The 22,550-nt window shown below is 37.3% G+C and overlaps 1 protein-coding gene across 1 annotated transcript in view; it reads left to right on the forward strand.

Annotated features, from left to right (window-relative positions):
• The window catches only part of LOC145764524 (uncharacterized), a 24,632-nt gene continuing 2,082 nt past the window's right edge, over positions 1-22,550 (forward strand). The window contains exons 1-9 of the mRNA XM_082576141.1: positions 1-267; positions 1,385-1,498; positions 7,542-7,632; positions 11,312-11,476; positions 14,622-14,792; positions 15,216-15,308; positions 15,723-15,806; positions 20,408-20,544; positions 21,985-22,248. Coding sequence (XP_082432267.1) covers positions 28-267; positions 1,385-1,498; positions 7,542-7,632; positions 11,312-11,476; positions 14,622-14,792; positions 15,216-15,308; positions 15,723-15,806; positions 20,408-20,544; positions 21,985-22,248 — 1,359 coding nt within the window. The 5' untranslated portion in view covers positions 1-27. The remainder of the gene's footprint in view (positions 268-1,384; positions 1,499-7,541; positions 7,633-11,311; positions 11,477-14,621; positions 14,793-15,215; positions 15,309-15,722; positions 15,807-20,407; positions 20,545-21,984; positions 22,249-22,550) is intronic.

Here is a 22,550-nt window from a genome sequence, read left to right on the forward strand (position 1 = left end):
ACTAGTTTTTCACAACTCTTGTTAAGAATGCTGAACAAATTAAAACAAATGGCATCGTTGGTGAACATGCCAGTATGGGTAATTCTTGGTTCTTTTGTTGTTCTTTGCTTGGTGTTAGTCAAGTTGATCCAAGGGATTTATTCTCGTTCTCATAAGAAAAACAAGTATAGTGGAGTCTCAATCAAAGACAAAAGTGGAAATGGAAAAAATTTAAATCGTAAGAAAAGAACTAAAAAGCAGCAATCGATTGATCTACCAAGTACTCAGGTAAAAACCTCTAATTTTGTACTTTATTTCACCGTTATAGGCTACATGCTGAAGATATCAAAGCCTTACCTTAAGATTATTTGTAGATGTGTAATTGTTTGAAGACAAATTTCCTATAATCAGTTACAGAGCCTCAAAGCAATATGAAAATATGATTCACATTATGCTACACTTAAAGTGTTATATTTTTTGACAATAAGCAGAGTAGGGTTGTTGGTTTGATTTCTCGGCCACCTATCCTTCAGCAACTAAGTCCACCCAATTTATTTCACCCTGGGAAGAGGTGAACAGTTTTTTCAGCAACTAGCTTGCCGAATAGAGAGCCAAGTTTGCTTTATTAGAGATCGATTACCTTTCGCGTTGTGTCATTAATCATTGGTTGTCATGGGTGTTATAGAATTAAGAAAAACACTATTTTGACCATAGCTGCAGAAAAGACTAATTGTATATACCATTTATACATGGATTTTATTGGATCTAATTGTTATATTTACATCCAATGAAATGCATGAATGCATTGCACAGTTAGCCTTCTCTGTAGCTACGATCAAAATAAATATTTACATTGATTATTGTTCAAACTATAGTTTTTCTTCAAACTTAAACATTTAACTTTGTATTTTAATTTGCACATAATATATAAGTTTTGAGAAACTGTGCTTTAGCATGTTTGTTGTAGGTATGTGTTTGAAAAGCATTATGTGTACAAGTCGTTTTGTTTCTATCATATAATTAGGCTATGCATGTTTGGAAATTTTCTCTTAAGCTTTGCTTTTAATGTTTATTTGTCAATAATAATACAGTACTAATAAACATGAAATAGTGTTACCACTTATTAGTTCTTTCCTAAACTACGAACCTAATTTTATCAGAAATTGTGTCAGTCCATTACCTGCCTGATATTGGAACAGGAACATTACTGTACTATAATAATACAATATTTCCTGTTTCCTATTACAAAAACTGCCATATTATACTGTATACTACTTTCTTCCGTACCGTCTCTATTGTTTGTATAATAGTGTCTTAACCTACTAGTTGCTGTATAATTGTATAGCTTGCAGTTGTAGTACTGTATCACACTTTGGTTAATTCAAATGTATATTTTCTATTTTAGAAAGACATATCAAGTGCGAAAGGTTTGACACAAAGCGGAAATTTGCAAGCCATATCATCTGCTCTTGATATTGGACGCCAAAGCCAATCAACTAAAAAGACTGAAAAAAAGAAGGTGCAGTATTTTTGTGCTAAAATTTGATCTTGGTTGATGATTGCATTTCAAGTCGTTCTGCTTAGTATTGAGATTTTCACCTATTACCCATAAATTTTTGCCATTGTCTATGGCAGAAGTACCTTTTGGGTCATTCTATTATAATACCAGTCAAAATTTTGAAATTTTGTAACCCATCCTCTCAGAATTTCTTTATTTTTTAATATGTTAGAGCTATTGGAAAAAGATGAAGATTGTCATTTACGCTGTCAAAATCCATCAAGCGGTTTTCAAGATATCGACAGTTACATTTTTGCCACTAGAGGCGCTGTTTTCGCATCACAAAAACAAAAATGGCTTATAATTCTTATTTTATAAGATACAGAAATAATAAAAATATGTATTCTTATAGTTTTTGGGGCAAGGAATTCAAATATGTTATTACATTTGTGAAAAAAGCAAAGGGAAACACTTTATTTTATTGAACAAAAGTTTTGGGGTGCTTCATTTCAATGCCCCATATCTCAAATCTGCAAAAAGATTTTTTGCCCCAACCAATGCTAAACTGTCAAGAAAAGCTACCTGCTTCATGTGCAAAAGTATGATAAATACGTTTTGTTTCAAACTTCTGCAATTGACAAAAATGTTTCATTGCTATATTCACAATGTTTTCAATCAATAGACTTGAAGTGTAATACGGTATATACCTAATACATGATCCCATTTTATTCTGTTTGAATTAAGGCACTAATGATGCTCTGCAGTATCTACTTCATCTTATATTCAACAGAGCATGGCCTTCTTTTCTGATGACCTGAATCAGAATACAAGGTTTGTGTTTGCAATACAAGAAGAATTGGCTCACTATTTGAAACAAAACTATCCATTCATTCAACCCATCGAGTATGTACTTTTCAGATGGGTGTGCTGGGCAATACAAAAAACTTCAAATTTTTTTAAGTCTGACCTATCATCAACAGGTCTTTGGATTTTCTGCAAATTAGAATTTCTTCGTTACAAGTCATGACAAGACTTCTTGTGATGGACTTGGTGGGGCAATTAAGCGAAAACTTTTCCACAAAAATTTAGCTCAGCCATGCCAAAATCAAATTCTGACAGCGAAAGATGCTTACAGTTATTGCAAATCAGCTATGCCTTCAATCAGTTTTTATTTTTATCCAAAGAAAAGCTCATTGATATTCGACTAGCTTCAAATAAAAGATACATTCAAGGCCACACAATACCAGGGACCAGAAGCTATCATTTGTTTTCCTCGGAATGTATTGCAAGCATCAGGTTTAAATTCACAGCAGAGGATCATTTGTTTGCAGGTGGTTTCAAATTTTTTGATAGCCATCAGCAAACTGAAAACTTCAATGTTGAGGAGTATGTTGCAGTGAAATACGACCAGGCATGGTGGATTGGTATTATCTTGAATGATGCAGCAGCTGATGAAGAACTTTTAGTCAAGTTCATGCATCCCAGTGGGCCACGTCAAACGTTTCAATGGCCAAACCATGATGATATTTTATATGTTCCTAAGACAATTTTAAGTTATATCAAAAGTTGCTGCACCGAGCATCAGCAGAACTGGACGTGTGTATCAAATTACTGATGCAGAGTTTGCGTTATTATCTTAGTGGAAGCTGTAATTTTCTATTCATCATCATTGAGTGCCCTCTCTTTATTTGAGGGTTGGCTGCCACTGTACTAATTAGCTAGAAATCTTTGTCAAACTATCAAATCAGGGTTGATCTCTAAGTGGTCAAAACTGGTTTTGACCACAAAGCGGTTTAAACCTGGTTTTAACCGGTGAAAACCCAGAAAAATATTTTTATGTAGTGAATGGTCGGCTACCTGGGCTATGGGCTATTTAGGAAATAGAAAAGCAGTTGTGGCCATTTTGATATGCAGGCCTCGAAATAGCTGGCGGCCATTGCCGCCTGAACTTTCATTAATGGCCGCCAATACCGACCTGTCAGGCAGCCACAGATGGCTGCCTGTAAAATTCATACGAAAGATTATAATTATCTTGGATTTTTCTCTTGTTTCAGCGCCGCCAAAAACAAGACATTACATGTCGTGCTACGTGTTATGTGCTACGTCTTATGTGCTACGCAACGGGAGGGCAAATGTTGCGCAAATTTTATGGCAAATGTTTTTCATAAAAAAGATTGTTAGAATAAATTCTTGTAGTTCAGTTGGCTGTGCAAATGGTTCATCGTTCTACTAAGCTTTTTTTGGTTCATCAGAAACTTATTTTTAGAATTTGAATTTTCTCAATAATAAAAATAACCACGCAATTGAAATGTCAATAATTAAAATACCAACTGACTGAAATATCAAAAATAAACAGAGAAATTGAATATTTTTTGTTCCAAATCCAGCATATAGGTTATTGTTGATCAAAACAAAATATAGTTGAACATCACTACTAAACATGGAGGGTAATATTTTTAATTCAATTGAAAAGCAACTTGATTCATACACTAAAGGAGTTTTGACCAGTAATAGGTGGTCAAAACTGCCCGGTTTAAACCAGGTTTTAACCGGGCAGTTTACACCGCCCCAGTTTAAACCGATCAACCCTGCAAAATCTTGCACTCATTATTCTGGTTTCTCCTTGACTTATTACTGGCACTTTTCAGTCCTGATATATTGCAGTTTTGTGTATGCTCTACATTCAATCTACATATCAAATCATAGATAGCATCACTAACTATTGTGTACTGTGTAGAAGTGCATTTTGAAGTAGGCTACCCATAAAATGTTGTTTGTCTAATATTGTTTTTTTTCATGACAATCGCAAAAGTTTGCAACAAATTACATTGATCTTACTTTTACACATGAAACAATAGCCTGGATATCTTGTTACTCCAGAACATTTACCATGATTGACATCATAATGCATATTGCATATGCTGTGTGATCATGTATTTTTTATTAAAAGTGCATGGAGAATCAGCAGAGCCCTTTGTTTGTTTATTTGTTTGTTTATCTTTATCCTGCATTGCGGGAAAGCGGACTTGAGCGCTATGCATCGGTGTACGCCTTCCGACATACACCTGACCCACGCTGCAGCCGACGGCAATGTCTGTTTCCGGTTGTCTACTCTACTTATGAATTAAATTTGGTACTACCCATTACTCGAAATCGATTACTGGGTAGAGGCAATTATCGTAAAGTTTCTTGCCCAGAGAAACAACAGCAAGTGCAGGTGGCTGGAGTCGAACGTGCAGGCTCTCGACTGCGAGCCCAACGCGCTAACCACTCGGCCACCGCTGCCGACTATTTATGGAATATGCATTTCGCTCTGCTACTGTAGAGCATCATTAGTGCCTTAATTCAAACAGAATAAAATGTGATCACTGATCATGTATTAGGTACCATATTACACTTCAAGTCTATTGATTGAAAACATTGTGAATATAGCAATGAAACATTTTTGTCAATTGCAGAAGTTTGAAACAAAACGTATTTATCATACTTTTGCACATGAAGCAGGTAGCTTTTCTTGACAGTTTAGCATTGGTTGGGGCAAAAAATCTTTTTGCAGATTTGAGATATGGGGCATTGAAATGAAGCACCCCAAAACTTTTGTTCAATAAATTAAAGTGTTTTTCTTTGCTTTTTTCACAAATGTAATAACATATTTGAATTCCTTGCCCCAAAAACTATAAGAATACATATTTTCATTATTTCTGTATCTTAAAAAATAAGAATTATAAGCCTTTTTTGTTTTTGTGATGCGAAAACAGCGCCTCTAGTGGCAAAAATGTAACTGTCGATATCTTGAAAACCGCTTGATGGATTTTGACAGCGTAAATGCCAATCTTCATTATTTTCCGGTAGCTCTAACATATTAAAAAATGAAGAAATTCTGAGAGGGTGGGTTACACAGTGTGACTGTATTATAATAGAATGACCCTTTTACCTTTTTAGAACCTTTATGGGTAAGAGAATCCAGAAAGCTGCATATTTGGAAATGTATTTCCATGAGAGCCATATAGCCTAATACTTTTTCACGTGATACCACTAACATGTAGTGGCGGCTGGTGAGTTGTGAAAATAGAGCCACTAAAACAGCGGGGATCTAAGGGGCCTCCCCCAAAAAATTACATTTAATTTTGTATATTTTAAGCATATTTTCAGCTCTAAATTGTGATGAAAAGTTACGATAAAAGTTTCGTGTTTTGCACTTTAGAATGTTAGATTAATCAGCCACCTGTCGTCATCAAAAAAGCCAATAGCCATATATACGTTCCTGACCCCAGTTCTATGATATTGAAGCTTTTTAAATCATAAGTTCATATGGACCAGCCTACAAACCAGTACAAATTTGACATTGATTCAACAGCTGACTGAGAATGTGCAATTATTGAAAAGATGCTAAAGTCAAAGAAAGGATCAGGCACTAAGGCACTTCCTCTATGGGCGATCACAAATCTAAAACTTCAACGAATCATTAAATGACACAAAACTCTAAAGTTTTTGCTCGAAGTCAGTCTTTATATGTACAATCGACAACTAGCTATCTCCCACACAGCATTACAATTTCATTTTACAATTTATTTGTTGCAGAACCGGTTTTCGTTCATAGAGAACTCATCAGTACAACTATTAATAAATTATAATAAACATTTAGTCAAAGTAGAAGTGAAATTATCAGCTTTAACAATAGATAACACTGGTCTACACGATTTTTGCTCTGTGAACTTTGAAAACTGATTTAGAGTAATTTTGGGGTGCTGAATCCGAATATGACCTCAGATTTATGCTATCACGTCAGGTTTGTGAGATATGATAACAGCATATTGTTACTTTTGTCAAAAGTGGAAGATTTGACGTTGCGTTTATTGCACATACACATTGTGCAAGATCCAGAAATCCAGGCCATGTGGTGCATAAGTAGCTGAAATACACCTACCAATTATAATTTTGATACCAATTTGTTTTCTAAGCAACATTATTAACAAGGCAGTAATAACAAGCTAAAAGGGAGGCTATAAGTGTACCTGACCCCCTCCCCCCGTCAATGTTTTGCATGAAACCACAAAGATTTAAGCAAGCCTATGGCAATGCTTGTTCAGTAACCATATTTAGGCTGTTTTGGCCTGTCTAACACTAACCTTTCGTTACAGCACTGCATATGTTGGTGGTAAACGCAACGCCAAATCTTCCACTTTTGACGAAAGTAGCAATTTGTTGTTATCATATTTCACAAACCTGACGTGATAGGATAAATCTGAGGTCAGATTCGGATTCAGCACCCCAAAATTACTCTAAATCAGTCTTCAAAGTTCATGGAGCAAAAAAAAATTCTTTTTTTGTAGACCAGTGTAATCGTCCAACATTGAATGAGTTATCTCCAATTCCAGCTATACACTCTATAGCTGGAATTGGAGATAAGTTATCTCCAATTCCAGCTTACACTCTATAGCTGGAATTGGAGATAACTCATTCAAGGTTGGACGATTATCTATTGTTAAAGCTGATAATTTCACTTCTACTTTGACTAAATGTTTATTATAATTTATTAATAGTTGTACTGATGAGTTCTCTATGAACGAAAACCGGTTCTGCAATAGCTGGAATTGGAGATAACTCATTCAATATTGGACGATTAACTATTGTTAAAGCTGATAATTTCACTTCTACGTTGACTAAATGTTTATTATAATTTATTAATAATTGTACTGATGAGTTCTCTATGAACGAAAACCGGTTCTGCAACAAATAAATGGTAAAATGAAATTGTAATGCTGTGTGAGAGATAGCTAGTCGTCGATTGTATAAAGACTGACTTCGAGCAAAAACTTTAGAGTTTTGTGTCATGAGAATGTGCAAGCCATGAAATTGTTGCTGTCTGTTCCAGCAAACACTACAGTACATAACAACTGAGAAAACACATATTAGGCCTAATCAAAATGTTAGTAAAAGTATAGTTCTCAAATCGCTTTTTTGTGCACAAAACAAGATATATTGTGGTGTTTTTAAATTCAAAGTATCTTTTTTAAAATCCTTTATCACAATTTGTAATAAATCTTTCTTCCTATGTGCACAGGGTAAGTCAAAAAAGAAGAAAATCCAAGATGTTGAAACTCCTACAGTTTCAATGGTTGTTTCTGTTGACACTCAATCTTTGTTAGATGAAGGTAAGTTCAAGTTTTTGTCTACAGTTAAGTTTAATTTCTTCACAATAGCCTGACAGTACTCCCTGTGTCCCTGTCTGTGCTGATTAGGTCCTGCTTTTGGAAGGTTCATTGCTCCACAAATTTAGCTTCATTTTACTTTTTGATGTCAATGTCATTTGGCCTCCTTCACGACACTCAACTCTCATTTTTGTTTGCATGAAGTTCTTCCGAGAACAACACGCCATGCATTTCTTGTCCATTCATTAGTAGAGTACGGTACCTGTGCAAGAATGTGATATAGCCCATATTATATATATATACAGTATTTGTGGCTGTTTGTCAGTTAAACTGTGTCCATTGTTTCATGGCCATAATTCACAACCAAATGGAGTTTAACTTCCTATTTATTTTCGAAAACATGGGCCATTGCGCTGGCAGCTGATTGTGCTTCTCTGGTTGGTTAATTAAGCCTATGGAATGAGTTCTGACAGGTATTAGGACAAGTTTTAAGATCAGAATTGGTTTTGAATATAGCATGTATCATCAATATGCTTTGCTTTCAAGTCGTCAGCGCTTCACAACAGTGGAGAGTGTTAATGCAGTATATATACTGTTAAGCAACAGCTTTTCTTTTTGGAGGAATCTAGCACTTTTTCTTTTAATGCACGGCACTAAAAAACTGGTAAAATAAACACCGTCATAAATACTTACCAGGCTATTTATAACATAATGCCAATAACACAAGCGTCTGTCATCATGTCAAAATGTCTATTTCTATGATGCCATGATTTTGTCTGAATAGAATTCATGAGAATCTATGATTTTGAACGAAAACGATGTAGATTTTGAACCTACAGACTACAGTACAGCAAGATATAGACTAGACCTACAATGACAAAATACACTTACAACGGCTGTGTAATGTATCTGTTTTCATGCTGCCTACACTTTCGATTCGATATTCAACTGCAAGTGTAAGCTTAAGTCGCAGGGGTAGCTTCAGATTCAGAGTGGAAGACTTTTGCAATTTATTGCAATCTTTGAGGCCTATGATTTTCACCTTGATAAAGAAACCACAGGACTTTCGGAATTACTGTATAATGATGATTCTTGATAGCGTTTCAGCAAATGCTTTGAAACATGTTTAATCGGTTTTGTATGGACCACACTTTTAGTCACACAATGAAGCATTAACTCTATCATGTACTAAGAAATGCTTTCTTAATGTGACAGAACAGTTTGAACCTTAAAAAACAATACCCAATGAAAGTCTAGAACCGGTTTAAACAAGCATAAACTTGCTGACAGCTGATAAGTGTAGCTGGTTTAGAATAGCAAAGTGCTGTCTGAGCTTACCACGCGTCTGTGTGATATGTTTGTGGCACTATGGCAGCTGTCATCGCTTGTTTTGATGCTTGTACGAGATCTTGTCTAAACCTGTTTATCTAGTCTGAATTAAAGACATTTGCAAAGCTTTTGGATATCCTTAATTTCACATTCACTATATTTACAATAATTCGGAAAAGTACTTGTTTACCTTAAGAGCTTTAGTGGGATCGAATTTTTCCAAAAATCGCCCAGAAGAATTTGAAAGTGTTTTTTGAGTTATTTGTTTAAAATACTGTTTGGTAATATTAATTCAAATCTATATCTGGTTTTGAAGTTGAGCAAGTGTTTGTGGAGTGGTTGATGATGTCATTTTACACATGTGCGGCTGTGCGCATTTGGTCTCCCTTCTCAGATACCTGTTATGAACTTATGAGGACATTGAAGTTGAATTTGCATTTACTTCTGTTTGTCTTTTTTGTTAAATGCACTCGCTTTTTGTTGAAAGATTAACCTCCTGATTTGATGTTGAAGGGACTTGCATAAAAACGTCTCATGGAGTCATGGACATCGCAACGCTGTGTTCGTTTCAACAGAAAACAGTTTTACTGGTCAGCATAAGTTGCAATTGTTTTACCGTTTCAATGTCTAGTCGCAATTAGCAACAATTCCTTTGCATGTCAGTATCCAGCTATCCGGCACCAGTCTTTTCCAGATCTCAAGTATCGCTTTACTTTACAGTATAAACATTTTAGTAGGCTGTATAGCCGAGTGGTGAAAAGGCGCCTGTTCGACACCGCTCAAGACCATTCGGCTGTGTTTTTGGCAGAACAGTAAAGGCACCAGATAGGCTTCCTTGCCTTCCCGCCACTGAGTTTAAACTTGCAAAAAATAAATGCACTTGATCAGCTGTATTCGCCAATGAACTGTGCTAAAAAATAAGGTCATTTACATATTGGTAACGATTACTGGAACTGTAAAAAGTGCTTTTGTCTGGTATGTATCAACTTTGCTTTTCGCTTTAAAGCTCATGCAATACGATTTACCACGATCAAAATGTTTGCGTTTCGCAAACATTGCAACAACCCGTACAATACGCTTTGTTTGTTTTGGTTTAAAATAGAGGATACTGTTGTATTTACGTATAAAAATATAAACATGCCTTGCAACCATCGCAGAGGAAAGGGGTGATATAATGTGGTGATTCAGAAATAGTGTTGCTCACAGAAACCAACAAAGATGCCATAATTGGATTACTTTTTTCATCACACAAGATAGAAACTGTAATTACATGCAACCAAAGTCTGTACTCTGTCAAATTTATAGTTTAGCCGTATTGTTGTTAGCGTTATGGTTATTAACGTTTTTAATATATAAATATCGCCTTTTGGTGCGCCTGCCTAAGGCTAAGCTTTGTTTGCATCCATTAACTGTTTTACGATTTCATCTCATTTTGAACCGCAGGTGAACTCATCAATTAAGTTGTATTATCATTCGCAGTGTTGCCATATGTTTCCTTTTTCGAACATATGTTTTCAAATGGGCCTACTCTACTAGCACTACCTTGTTTACGCTTCAATGCACCTGTTGATTTCAAGTTAATGACAAGTTGACGTTGTGCGAAATCAAAATTCCATTATTATTACATCACCTAGCACTCATCTTCAGCTTTTTTGTCAGGATTGAAGATTGAAAGTAACCTAGCAATCAAACCATTATGGTGACAGAATTTGTGAAAAGGCCACTCCTGAATTGGTTTCGTATGAGCACAGCAAGAGATCATATCGTATTTCATCACGAGCAAGACTTCAAATTCAATTTTGTAGTCTTTGGATCACCGTACGAGTTTACAACGATCAAAAAGTCTTAAAACAGCCTATAGCGGTGCACCATTTAAAATATCTGTTTATACTCATGTTTATCTGATTGGCAACCCTGCTTTATTAGCCATAAAAAGATCGGCATCATCATGTCATAAATATATGATACGGAGCAGAGCACAGTTGTTGCAGCATTGTTATAAATTAACGAAATGTTATAAACGCTTCTTTTCCACAGGAATACTTCGGTAACATTGAAAAATTAAATCAAAATCGTTGGGTTATAAACATGACTGGAGCTGCCCAGATAGCAAAATCTACAATTTTTACATTGATTCAACGTCCGCAGACGTTGAATGAATGTAAAAATTACATTTGTTATCTGGCGTGGTCGATATGTGTCATAGTGTTCTTGGTGAACTAGCAACTCGGTTTCTCACACTGCGCTAATTTGCATTGGTTTTAGAAGCTTGACTGATAGCAGTTCAAAGCAGACGCGCCTAGATACATAAACTGACGAAAAAGCAACTCACTTGACATTTTTTTTATCACAGGCGGTGAATGGCAAACTGTGCGTAGCAAAGAACAAAAGTCAACACGAAGGGATAAAAAGCGTCAAGAATCGTCCGACACTTCAGCCGTTGCCACAAGTCTCCCGAAACCTTATCAGGCTGTTACTTTGCCCCAAACTTACACGTCATTACCAAGTACGGCTAAAGGTAGGTGATTCGGAAGCGGTGTAGCAAAAATAACTTCATTTCACCTTCATATGGTTGCACTTCAGCAAAGACTGCATAGAAATTTATTGCTGCTTTTAGCTCTGCACTTTACAGTCTTGGTTTAAACTCACAGTATGCGTGCGCTCTGACATTGCTTGACACTCAATGAAAGTGCGCTTTGTTTTTTGGCAAAGCCCTTAACGCCATCATTGAAGGTTAAATCAAAAATGGGCATTGTCTTCTGTAAACTGCATCTTTAATCACTAGGCATGAGCCTGGATATGACAACATGGTGTTGTAGTAGGCCACATAACAAGTTTGGGACAGATCCACACAACAGTTTGGGACAGATGCAATAATAAGAAGTTGGCCCCATGGCTTTTAAAAATATATGAGAAGACTGCTGAAATTCATGACATGGTACCGTACTGCTCTAATTTTTCATTTTTGAAAAAGCAGGCTTCGAATTTTTGCGCTTAGCGATACTTTTCGTTGTTTTAATTTTAACTTCATACAGTACCTATGATGGTTCATTGTCTGCAGACATTGAATCAATGTAAAACATTACTGATTTGCTGGCCGGGTCTACGCTTTTGCTGAAACTCGCTTTCAGATGCTTTTTCATTTTTCGTCACTAACGGTGTTGCGACTCACTTTGATTTTTAAATTTTAAACCAACTATCTTAACAATTTTTATACAACGCCTTTTATTTCTCAATCTTTTTTTGGAGTCTTTTAACATCCAGCTTAGCCGAGTGCCGAACCAGCATTGCATGTTCGAAAGCCACCCGCCGCATCCTGTCCGCTTTTCTGCTGTTCGAATGAGAGCGATAGAGAGCTAAGTCACAAAAATATCAATTTTGTCAATCTTCCCAGCTTAGCATGAAAACCAGCTGCAATGTTTATACGTTAAGTGCATGAATGGATTAAACGCAATGCACGGCTAGTTTTTGTCCTGAAAGAATCAATAGGTCTAGTATCTGTGGTCTGAAAGAAGTGACGAATAGCACTTATCAATTGCCCATTGTGTAGTCTGGCTTAGGATAGTTTTTCATAATAATCAGCAAAGTGTTTTTTCATAGAAACTACTTCTGTGCTATGAAGATCTGGGGTTCAGTTGAATTTCTTTACTCTTTTCCGCAGTCAACTGTTTGTAATCCTATTCTTGCACGTTCGGGGTAATTCCAAAATCGTCGTTTTCCAACAATCGCTGTAGCGACTGAGTGGTATTGTCATTGTAACAAAATGCAGGCAGTCTGACGGCCGGTTTTGTGCGTATCATTGTACGTGCATGCGGCAAAGAAAATTCGAATCCTTGTGAAATTCGTTTTGAAACTTTCTCGTTGGAAAGTTCTGTTATGAGCTATCGATCTTAAAAGATTTGACCCTTAACCTTGAAAGAGTCACCTTCGAATCTTTAAACACGTCTAGTCTTTGTGTTTCATGGGTTTGTGTAGCACTTGAACTAATTCATATGTCTAGAAGTAGATTTTTGGCTCACTGTAAGAAATGTTTTCTGAATGCTTTGCCTTAAAGTGATGTAGCATCTTTTTAATCATCGTTTTCGAAGAGTAAACGTAAGTTGATCAAGTGAGATATCACTATCACATTGCATTCCGCTTGAAGTTTTCTGTTTAAAAGAAGCACTCACTTAAAAAGTGTTATGCGCATAATACTCGCTGTCCATATGGCTGCTTCTGATTTTCTTATGTAGAGAAAACTCGCGTAAGGCTAGAGAGCCTTTTGCAAAACAGTATGGTCCCCATATGATCGTTTATTCGATATATCCTTCCTTGATTAAAGGAAGGAACTTTTGTGCTCTCAAACCTGTTCAAAACACGTTGCCTCAACAGATAAACGCGTTGTTTCAATTTTAACTGAGCTTGCAGCTTTGGCAGGGAAGTTTGCTTGGCAAGTCAACGAGTTTTTTATTATTCTGAGCAGCTCTGAAATATAGTTGATATTGATCAAATGAGAAAGTGTGCAGTCGATTTCTTTTCTAAAATGAGATTAATTCGAACAAACAACTTCTCGTTGCGCTAATTGGTGGTGACAAATTATCACAAGTTGCGGTCCACAAAAATTTGAATGTTCCCAAAAATCTTTGTTTGTAGCACAGACAAGCTGAGATTACTTTGCGTCAAGCCTTTCATCAGCTCATCAAATAAAAGCACAGTAAGTAACCCAAAAGTTGTTGCACATTGCAGTGCAGTACAGGGTTATTGGGACACCACAGTTTCTAATCGACTTCACAGTCTGCTTTATGAACCAATGATGATTAGTGATCAGATTAGGTTCGTCAGGTTTGCAGTGACACTTTTTTCCTCACAAATCTCATGTTGCAGAAGCTACTGTGCTGTAGAACAGCTAACAATGCCCACAAAGATTGCTTCCACACAAAATATAAAACCTTTTGGTTTTAGAGCAGTCTAGCCGGATCGGAGTAAAACCGCGAGATGCAGTGAATTTGAGATTTTTTGCGCAGAAAGTTTGTTAAGTTTTGTGTTGATATTTTTGTTTAATTTTGTGTAAATAACAAAGTGAATTTGGTTTATTATTTTGTTGACGAGTCAAAAGTTATTTTTCTGTCAAAAAATTAAAAAACTCCTATAAAAGTAAGTTTTTTTTTTGTCAAGCATTGCGATTAAAATATTAGCAACAGTTGCTACACTGTGAATTATATTGTAGAAAAACTCATAAGACTGACATTGTTCTCTGTATAGCGTCAAAAGCAACGCATTTTGCGATAGATACTGCTCTTTACAAAAACACTTTATTACTGTTTTTATAAAACATTTTAAAGAATATTTTGGAATTGGCTGATGATGCGGATAATTGGCAGCAAGTTATCAGCATTTCAGAAAGTATCACTTTTTAACAAACACGACGCTTTCAATCATTATAAACCACTCAACAAAATCCGTTATTTTTACATTGATTCAACGTTTGCAGACGTTGAATTGATGCAGAAATGACGGGTTTTGTTGTCTGGGAATCTTAAACATGTGTTAAGACACGTTTGGCTGAAATTACCCCCATTTTGTGCCAATGAAATCTTATCAGCATTTGAAGACTTCAAGTTGATGAGATCACAGCGTGGACGTTTAAAAAACGTTTATTCTAACCTTTTCAATGTTTTTTTCAGATGTTGCCCCAAGATTTGCCAGGGCAGCCAGAGAAGAGTGGCAAGCTGGGGCTAACAAGCGACAATTCTCCTCGAATGTTTCTAAACCTAACCAACTGATTGTGACCCGTTCGCCCATGGCCCCAGCTTCTATGCTGCAAGCATCGCCAAAGTGGTTATCGAATGACGAAAGTGCGTAACTGTTAGCGTACTTCATTGTTATTACTTTTCAATATCAATTCGAAATGCTTTCGTTTGCACGACACCAGGCTAATATCTTAATCTTATAACGGACACTGCTTGAATCCGTTGTTTTTTCGGCGCCATTTAAAGTACAGTGGTCTTTTGAGCTGACTAAGAGACCAAGTTTAAAGTTTTCAACTTGCACAGTTCCGCAGGAACTCGGAACTCATAGTCAATTAGTCATTCATTATATCAAACAAAAAAATTTGCCATCATTTGTTTGATAAGAAAGCATTCCAGGTTCTTGTTCTTCAGGTTCTTGGCCTTAAAACTGATGACGTAGTTACATATGAAAACAATCGATGCAATTCTGACGTGAAACTGTTGTGTTCACGTGAGACTTACTCTCAAGCGTTTACAACACTTTTTTAGACTCATGGAGCGCGAAAACATCTGACGCAAATATTACTTTTCCCGCTAATACTTCTGCACCGTGGTGTCAGATTACTTCCACTAACACAGAAGGTAAGAAGAATTCAATATACAAAAAACAGTCTTGCATGTCTTGTATTATATCGACGTGTAGGTTAAGTATTTGTTTTTTTGTGCTACCCGTTACATGACAAAATAACGAGAGAGAATTTGACGAAAATGTGATTGCTCGATTTTGATGATCTAATATGGGCAGCATCAAAAAAGTTTTTCTGTCATGACTTTTTTTCACGTATTGCCAATAAATACTGTATTTGTTAAATTGAAATATCCTCGTTTTCATCGTGCACATAGAACTTACTCGTATGTATTTTTTGAGCTCTGTATTTTTCACACAAAGGATTCAGCTTAAGAAAAAATATATTTTGATTTTTTCGACTGCAATGCTGTTAACTTTTCAATTTTTTTTTTGCTTATGCCTAACTTAATTAAATTTTTTTTATGCAGGTTTATCTTGGGCGCAGAATGTCAACGCTCATAAGTGGTCAAGCAAGCCAACCGTAACCGCGTCACCGCCATGGGATGAGAAAGGTAACCGCATTGTGTTTTGTAATCGTGTCAACTTTAATAACATCCCAGACAGCAAAATACGTCATTTTTTTGCATTTTTTCATCAATGCAAAAGGACTGGTTTTGCTTTCTGGGATAAGAATTCCGTAACTCACTTGTGAGTGCTCTTGTTCGTGGTGATGGCTGGGAAGAAAGGTAGCCACTTTAACATAACAACTTTTTTAAGAGCTTGTAAGGCATGAACCAAGCAGAAGCTACGTTTAAGTAGGGGGAAGATGGAAGAGGTTAATTTTGACTTTAGCCCTGATTTTAAGATACAACAGGACATAGAATGCTTCTGTTGTACAACAGGACATATAGTGTCCTGTTGTATCTTAAAATCAGGGCTAAAGTCAAAATTAGGACACGCTGGCTGCGGCTAAATGTTCACTTAATTTGCTTTCTACTTTCTATCAGAACTGTTTGCATTTTTACTTTGTTCTACCTCTAACTTTCATTTACGTAATGACGTCACAGACAACGCAGATTCTGATTGGTTCATGCTTTACAGACGCTTACAAAAATTGTTCTGTTAAAGTGGCTATCGGGAAGAAATCCCCCTTCTGCAGTGTTGCCATCACTTCAGCGGTGGATTGCTCTGCTTTCAGAAATGGACACGGAGCAATTAGCTGTAAATTGTGTTGGTTCGGGGCGCAAATATGGTCAAGCTGGTGCTGGGGAAAGGATAAAACAGCCGTTATAGTTAACTGTCTATATTGTGTTCAGCTAGTCGATTTTTTTCTTAGTGGACACATGGTGGATATAAGTTTGCCTACAACATGTCAAAGAAAAAAATGTCAAACCGCCGAAAATGTTCATACAAGTCAAGCTTTGTCTAAGTCACTGTTTTTAAACAGAGAACGTCTTCAAAAAACGCACTCCAATAATGTGATATATATATTTATCTTGTGATCTTTTTCTTGTGGTTTAATACAAGAGCTTTTACCTGTTCTCATATCCACGTGGCGTACATGTGTTTTCACAGACCGCCACATGCCATCAGACAATTTTATCACACGCCAGAACAGTTGTTCGAAGCTGTTGCAATTCGGCAATGTGAGCCCGTCGTCCGTTAGAAACAATGGCCAGGTTTTATTTGGCTTCCCGTTCTCGCAAAGGGACGTTTGCCCAACAGCTGAGCGCATGCCAGCCGTTGCTTCTTTCGGTGTATATGACGCTGAAGGGAACTATTCAGTGAATCCGGCCGTCTTGCCGGCCATGCTTTCCTTCGCAGGCGAGTGACGGTAGCTTGCAGTGTCGCCGTTTTGTGTCAATTTGAATGCTTTGTGTTGTTTCGATGTCATGGAACGTTGTTGTAATGCGAATTGTGACATGCCTTGCTCGTTGGATTAGCTTGTTGTAGGTTTCTTGTTAGTGTTTTCTTCCATTCATCTCTCTTGACTGCTTTGATCTGAAACTAACCTTCACAATTTCTTCGTCTTCACTTGTATTCATGGCTTTATTTTGTGTAGCCGCCGATAACATAACTTGATTGAGTAGTATAACAACACAAAAACTTGTACCAATGTGAATATATCCACAGCAAACTGCTTGTCTAACTACTGGTATATGTTTGCCTGTACCACCACCACCAGTCCACCACCCGAAGTCCACCAAGCAGAACAGAAGGCATGCGTGTTTTGGATCATGAAGCCAACGTCTCTGCCGATCTCTAGTCGCCTCAGTGGACCCAAGGCAAATGTCGATATCTTGGGGTCAGATGAACCCTTAGTAAATACGGGAAAGACTAGGCGTCAGAAGCTTTCATTTCGTTAATAAACTAACAAAACCCACAGTTTGTTACCGCTGGTTTAACTGTTACGTAGTGGAATGCAATGGATTTGACAACGTAATTAAATGATTAGATGTATCAGAAAATGGCCTTGCTGAATTTGGACTTGGAATTTAATCTGCTAGGTAACATTGGCACGCTTCAAATTGAAAATTGACTTTCTAGTTTTCACATTCACACAATCCAAATTTTCGCCGACAGACATGCTTCTGGATAGGGAAAGAGCCTAAATTTTGCTGACAAAAGAATACCAGGTCAGCAGTTTTATCAGGTCTTAAAACTGGCAGATGCGTGGATGCTTTATCGAAATGTCACCAATTTACCTCTTTATTTTGATCAGTGATCGGGTTATCAGTAGTGCTCGTCCCTCTCAAAACTGTGTGGTTGTGCTGAAAGGAAGCACGCATATGTAGATTTGTCAAAATTTTAATTTTTCTGATTGGAAAAAAAGCTGAACCAACCGTAGCATTAGGTCCAATGTGTTCATTACTATATGTTTACATCATAAGTCACTATGCTTTTCCACGAGGTAATGGTTCAACAAAGCAAACTCTCTATCAAAGCTTTATCTTAACTTAAAGAGTTGTTTGTCACGTCACATGCTTAGAAGATCGTGCATTCAGGAAATAAGTTGCCACTTTTAGAAATTGTGTCCGTCTTACTAATTCTGTTAGCACTTGTGCGCTCGTCTTTATCCTTTGCACATTTTTCAACGGATTCTTCGCGCACAGTTTTGTAGGTTTCAAATTGAGGTTTAAACCAGTCTTGTCTCTGGATTAGCTGGTCACCAGTACCCACAAGCAGGGCAGACGGTCAAATTTTTTGCCGCTTTTTTCTGCATTAACCTGAACCGACGTTTTTAATGGCGTATTTGAAATTTCATGTTCAGACATGTTTTTTTTTTTGTATGATTTTATAGGCTCATTTTATTCGCACACACAACGCAACTATTTGGGAAAACATCAGCACCCAGAAAAACAGGAAAGGCACCAATCATGAATCGTGTGTAAATCGGCAATAGTTATTTGTGTTTTTTGCATCCTGAAAATTTCGATTTCAAGATTAACATTCGATCATTAGGAAAAAGCATTTATAGATTACATACTACCGTACCAATTGTCTTTTATTTTAGCAATCCAGGAAAAAATTTGTACTATATCTGTGTTATACTAGTTCACTACACGTACTATACCGTGCGGTCGTTGGGCCAGTACAGTAATTAAAAACACGTTTCAAAGGTCGTTCATTGAATGGTCAGATACTTATGAGTAAAACAAGCATAATACAATACATACAAACTACACGTTAGGCTGGTTAGCACCTCTCATTTTTTCTGCTGCAACCGACTTCATCTGGTAACATTCTGTGTATTAGCTTCTTCTGTAAGCTGCCACAGTAGAAATTTTCCATGTAGTTAGGCATGATTTAATCGTTGCTTGACGTTGCGTTGATGTTAAAACAAGGCAGGGATTGTTTCTCCGTCTTTCACATTTGATGAGGAAGTTCCCAGCCATGGTTTCTATTTCAACCGTTTCCTTTTTCCCGCGTTTTTCTTGGTTTGGCCTTCCACATGCAGCTACTGTACATAGTCACTACGCAGCCGGGGCTTCTTGAAGTATCATCAGGGCTGATTGGATCTCTGCTTGGACGTCACAAGAACATGCGCATTGTACAGTACACGCGTGGTAGCGTTTTTTAGCACTGTGTGTAGCCAAAGATCGAATCAATTTTTTTCAGCCGCTGCAGTTGTGGGTTGCAGTGACGCCCATATGTAGTTTTGCGATGCATCAGATTTGAGTTGAGTTTTGCGGAAGAAGCGTTTCATGTCATGCATGCAGAACAATACTTTGGCATGGACTGTGCTAGAGAAGACTCTTCGATACTTGACTGTTTTGTTTTTGGGTTTTAAACGCTTTACAGCAGAGCATTTTTTTATTATCCCACAGACCAATGTAGACAAGAGTTGTTAATGTAATACAGCGTAAAACTGAGGTTGTTGACAAGATACCAGCTTTAGCTTCTACAAAATGCATTCATGTACCAGGTGTTGCCAGTTTTCAGTATCTGATTGCGAGTTAAGCTTTCATTAATTAACATCTATCATTCTTAATCGTTTTCAGGTTGTTCAGCAGTGTGAATTGCTCAATAAAGATACATTTCATTGTGCACTTTTAACTATCTGATGAATTATCACCTCTAACGTTTGTAGCGGTAGCCGCATGACGACGAAAAGTTGTTATTGCGTAACAATAAGCGTGTTTGTTGTGAAATAATTTAAGAAACCAAGTCCCAAGTTCCCCAGACTGATACCATTGGTAGACTGCTGATCTTAAAATTATTCGGATGGTACGTGTCTGCTTTAGGGTAAGTTTACATCGCTTGGAAGTTTATTTTAGTAAAAACGGTGACAAATAAATACCAATGCTAGTTGCACTGGGAATAGTACATTGCAGTAGAACTTTCAACCCAGCCAGCGAATCAGTACTTTCAACGTCTGTAGACGTTGAATCAATGCGAAGTGGGATTGATCAACTGGCTGGAATGCAAGTTATTTTCAAAGCTTTACAAAGGCACAGTTAAGATTGCAGACGCTTCAATAAATGTTTTTATTGCTGTAAATAATAATTTATAAGGCTGATAGCAATCAGCGATTTTATGATATGCTGCATGGTTTGACACATGTACGTTTGCACGGATGTTACAAACTGGTTGCATTTGTAGTTCACAACATCAGCATTCAAATATCTAACGTTAAATTACATTCTTTCAACCAAATTTTTAAAAAATACAGATAACCCCTCTGCGGAACCACAATCTCAGTGGCCGAGCGAGCCGAAGACAGAGGACTGGGTACATGTCAGCGCCCCCTCGCCTACTAGGGTGCCTACCAGCGAACCTTGGTCTTCCGTCCCTGGTGTCGGCACTTCGGTAAGCAAGACTTACTTCAACCTACAATAGGAATCGTAGTGTGGTTGTATTTTTTTTTTAAATCTATTCAGTTACAATTTAAAGTATTGGAATCTTTTGAACGCCAAGGCACAGGACGCCAGTTTTTGTTTAGATCTGGTTGAACAGATTTTTGTAATGCATTCCAAACTTAACTATTTGTGTGTAAAGAATATAAGTTCACTTTTTCACAGTGACGGGTTTTCAGACTGTTTGCGTCTATATGAAGATGTAAGCTATTTTGAATGAGTGAATGGCTTGCAGATTCATAGTGAGGTCGACAGTCAATTTCTTCATGTCAAGAAAGCTGGCTATACGCATAACCATGAAGTCGAACCAAAACTATGTTATTCCACTTGGCAATTTCTCCCGATACGCTAAAACCTTCCCGCTCTAACTATTCTGCCGTGTCCAGTCAGTCAGCTAATCGGTTTTCTGTTTTGATTTAGCGTTTTATTAATGTTTCGTTTCGTTAAATCAATGTAAAACATTACTGATATTCCGACTGGGTGCTTGTAACTAACTCCTGGCTCCATGAAGCGAGTGGTGCTGCGGATATCTCTCCGAGCCAGACGTGACGTCAGATGGTGATTCGGTGTAGAAACACTCTGGCGTTCCGTCGTTGGTTTGGGGCGGAATGCGATCATCTTCGGCAGTTTATGTTCTTCTCAATACTCACTGTAGTGTTTTGCATACTGAATTTGTCACTCCTGAACATGCTATTTTTTATTAGTATATTTCACCAAATGTTCAGGCCTGCGACTATCACATGTTTGAGTTTATCGCTGTAATTTACAGTATCGGGTCAGATGCTAAAACATTTTTTGCTGGAAAGTTCACAGTTACAGTTGATTATTCTGGAAAGCCGTTCTCGGTGAATATTTGCCAGCAACCCGGACAATTGCACTCGTCTGTACCGCCTTTGCACGGTGGCGTACACCGAACGCAATGCGCCGGGTAGTGGCGCCTTTTCGTCTCCTTGCCTTTTTCCACTCACAGCACAGGCTTGTGCTTCAAGGCCAGAGCTTGAACAGAGCTCACTTGAAACCCAGGACCTGTTGCAGTTTGTTGGCATCTTCTACAGTTACTTGAAATGAAAACGTGTTTCCAGGGAATGATGAATACTATTTAAAAACTCGTCGCAACAGTCTTGATAAACAAAGAAGCAGTATTGATGTTACTGATATACGTAGGCTAATTGGCAAACGATCAATCCCCAATGACAAGCTAAGTTTAAGAACTACCTTTTTACTGCGATTTTGTGCAAAGAGATAGCAATTGCACAAAACTTACGTGTGTAGTGAAATCTTTAGTACCGTAATTAACAATTGCTACAAAGTTCGGCTCTCAGCAAACCACAATGCTTAAGTGGGCTCAACGCTACGATCTTGGTTAAGTTGGATTTTCTAAATTTATGTCAAGCACATGGCACAATGGTCGGATCTCGGAACGCTGAGCCAAATCAAACCGTCTTCTATGGCTGAAGTCACGTTGAAGAAGCGGGAGAGCTTCCACATGGAGCCGGAGGGAAGATCCGTCTCCTCCTTAGAGCCCGAGGATCCTTGGAACATAGAATCTTTTGAGAAGGAGGGTGGAGACTGGTCTCCTCCAGAGGCATCCTGGTGCAACCCGAACGAGGAGTGGAAAGTTCCTTCTGTTCCTACTAAACCGGAACCTACGTATTTTGTGAGTGTCTTGTTTCTCCATGTGGTTTCGTTTTTAAACTATTTCTATTTTATTTCATGGCTGCTTGTTATTTTTGTTATCACAATGATGCATAGTTTCACCACATTTGTAGTGCTTTAGCACTTACAAGTTACAACAATATCAAAGCCTTTTTCTTCAAAAGTAAACATTCCAATATTATACATCATCGTTAGGTGTTTCCGAAATGATTTGTTTACTAAAATGTCTTTTTAAAATCTTAGCTCATTCAAAACTAGATGTTTTCCGACTCCTTTATAGCAAATTACGAGATTAAACTGTAA

Source organism: Aplidium turbinatum, chromosome 2, assembly GCF_918807975.1.
Source record: "Aplidium turbinatum chromosome 2, kaAplTurb1.1, whole genome shotgun sequence".
In the NCBI taxonomy this organism is placed as follows: Eukaryota; Metazoa; Chordata; class Ascidiacea; order Aplousobranchia; family Polyclinidae; genus Aplidium; species Aplidium turbinatum.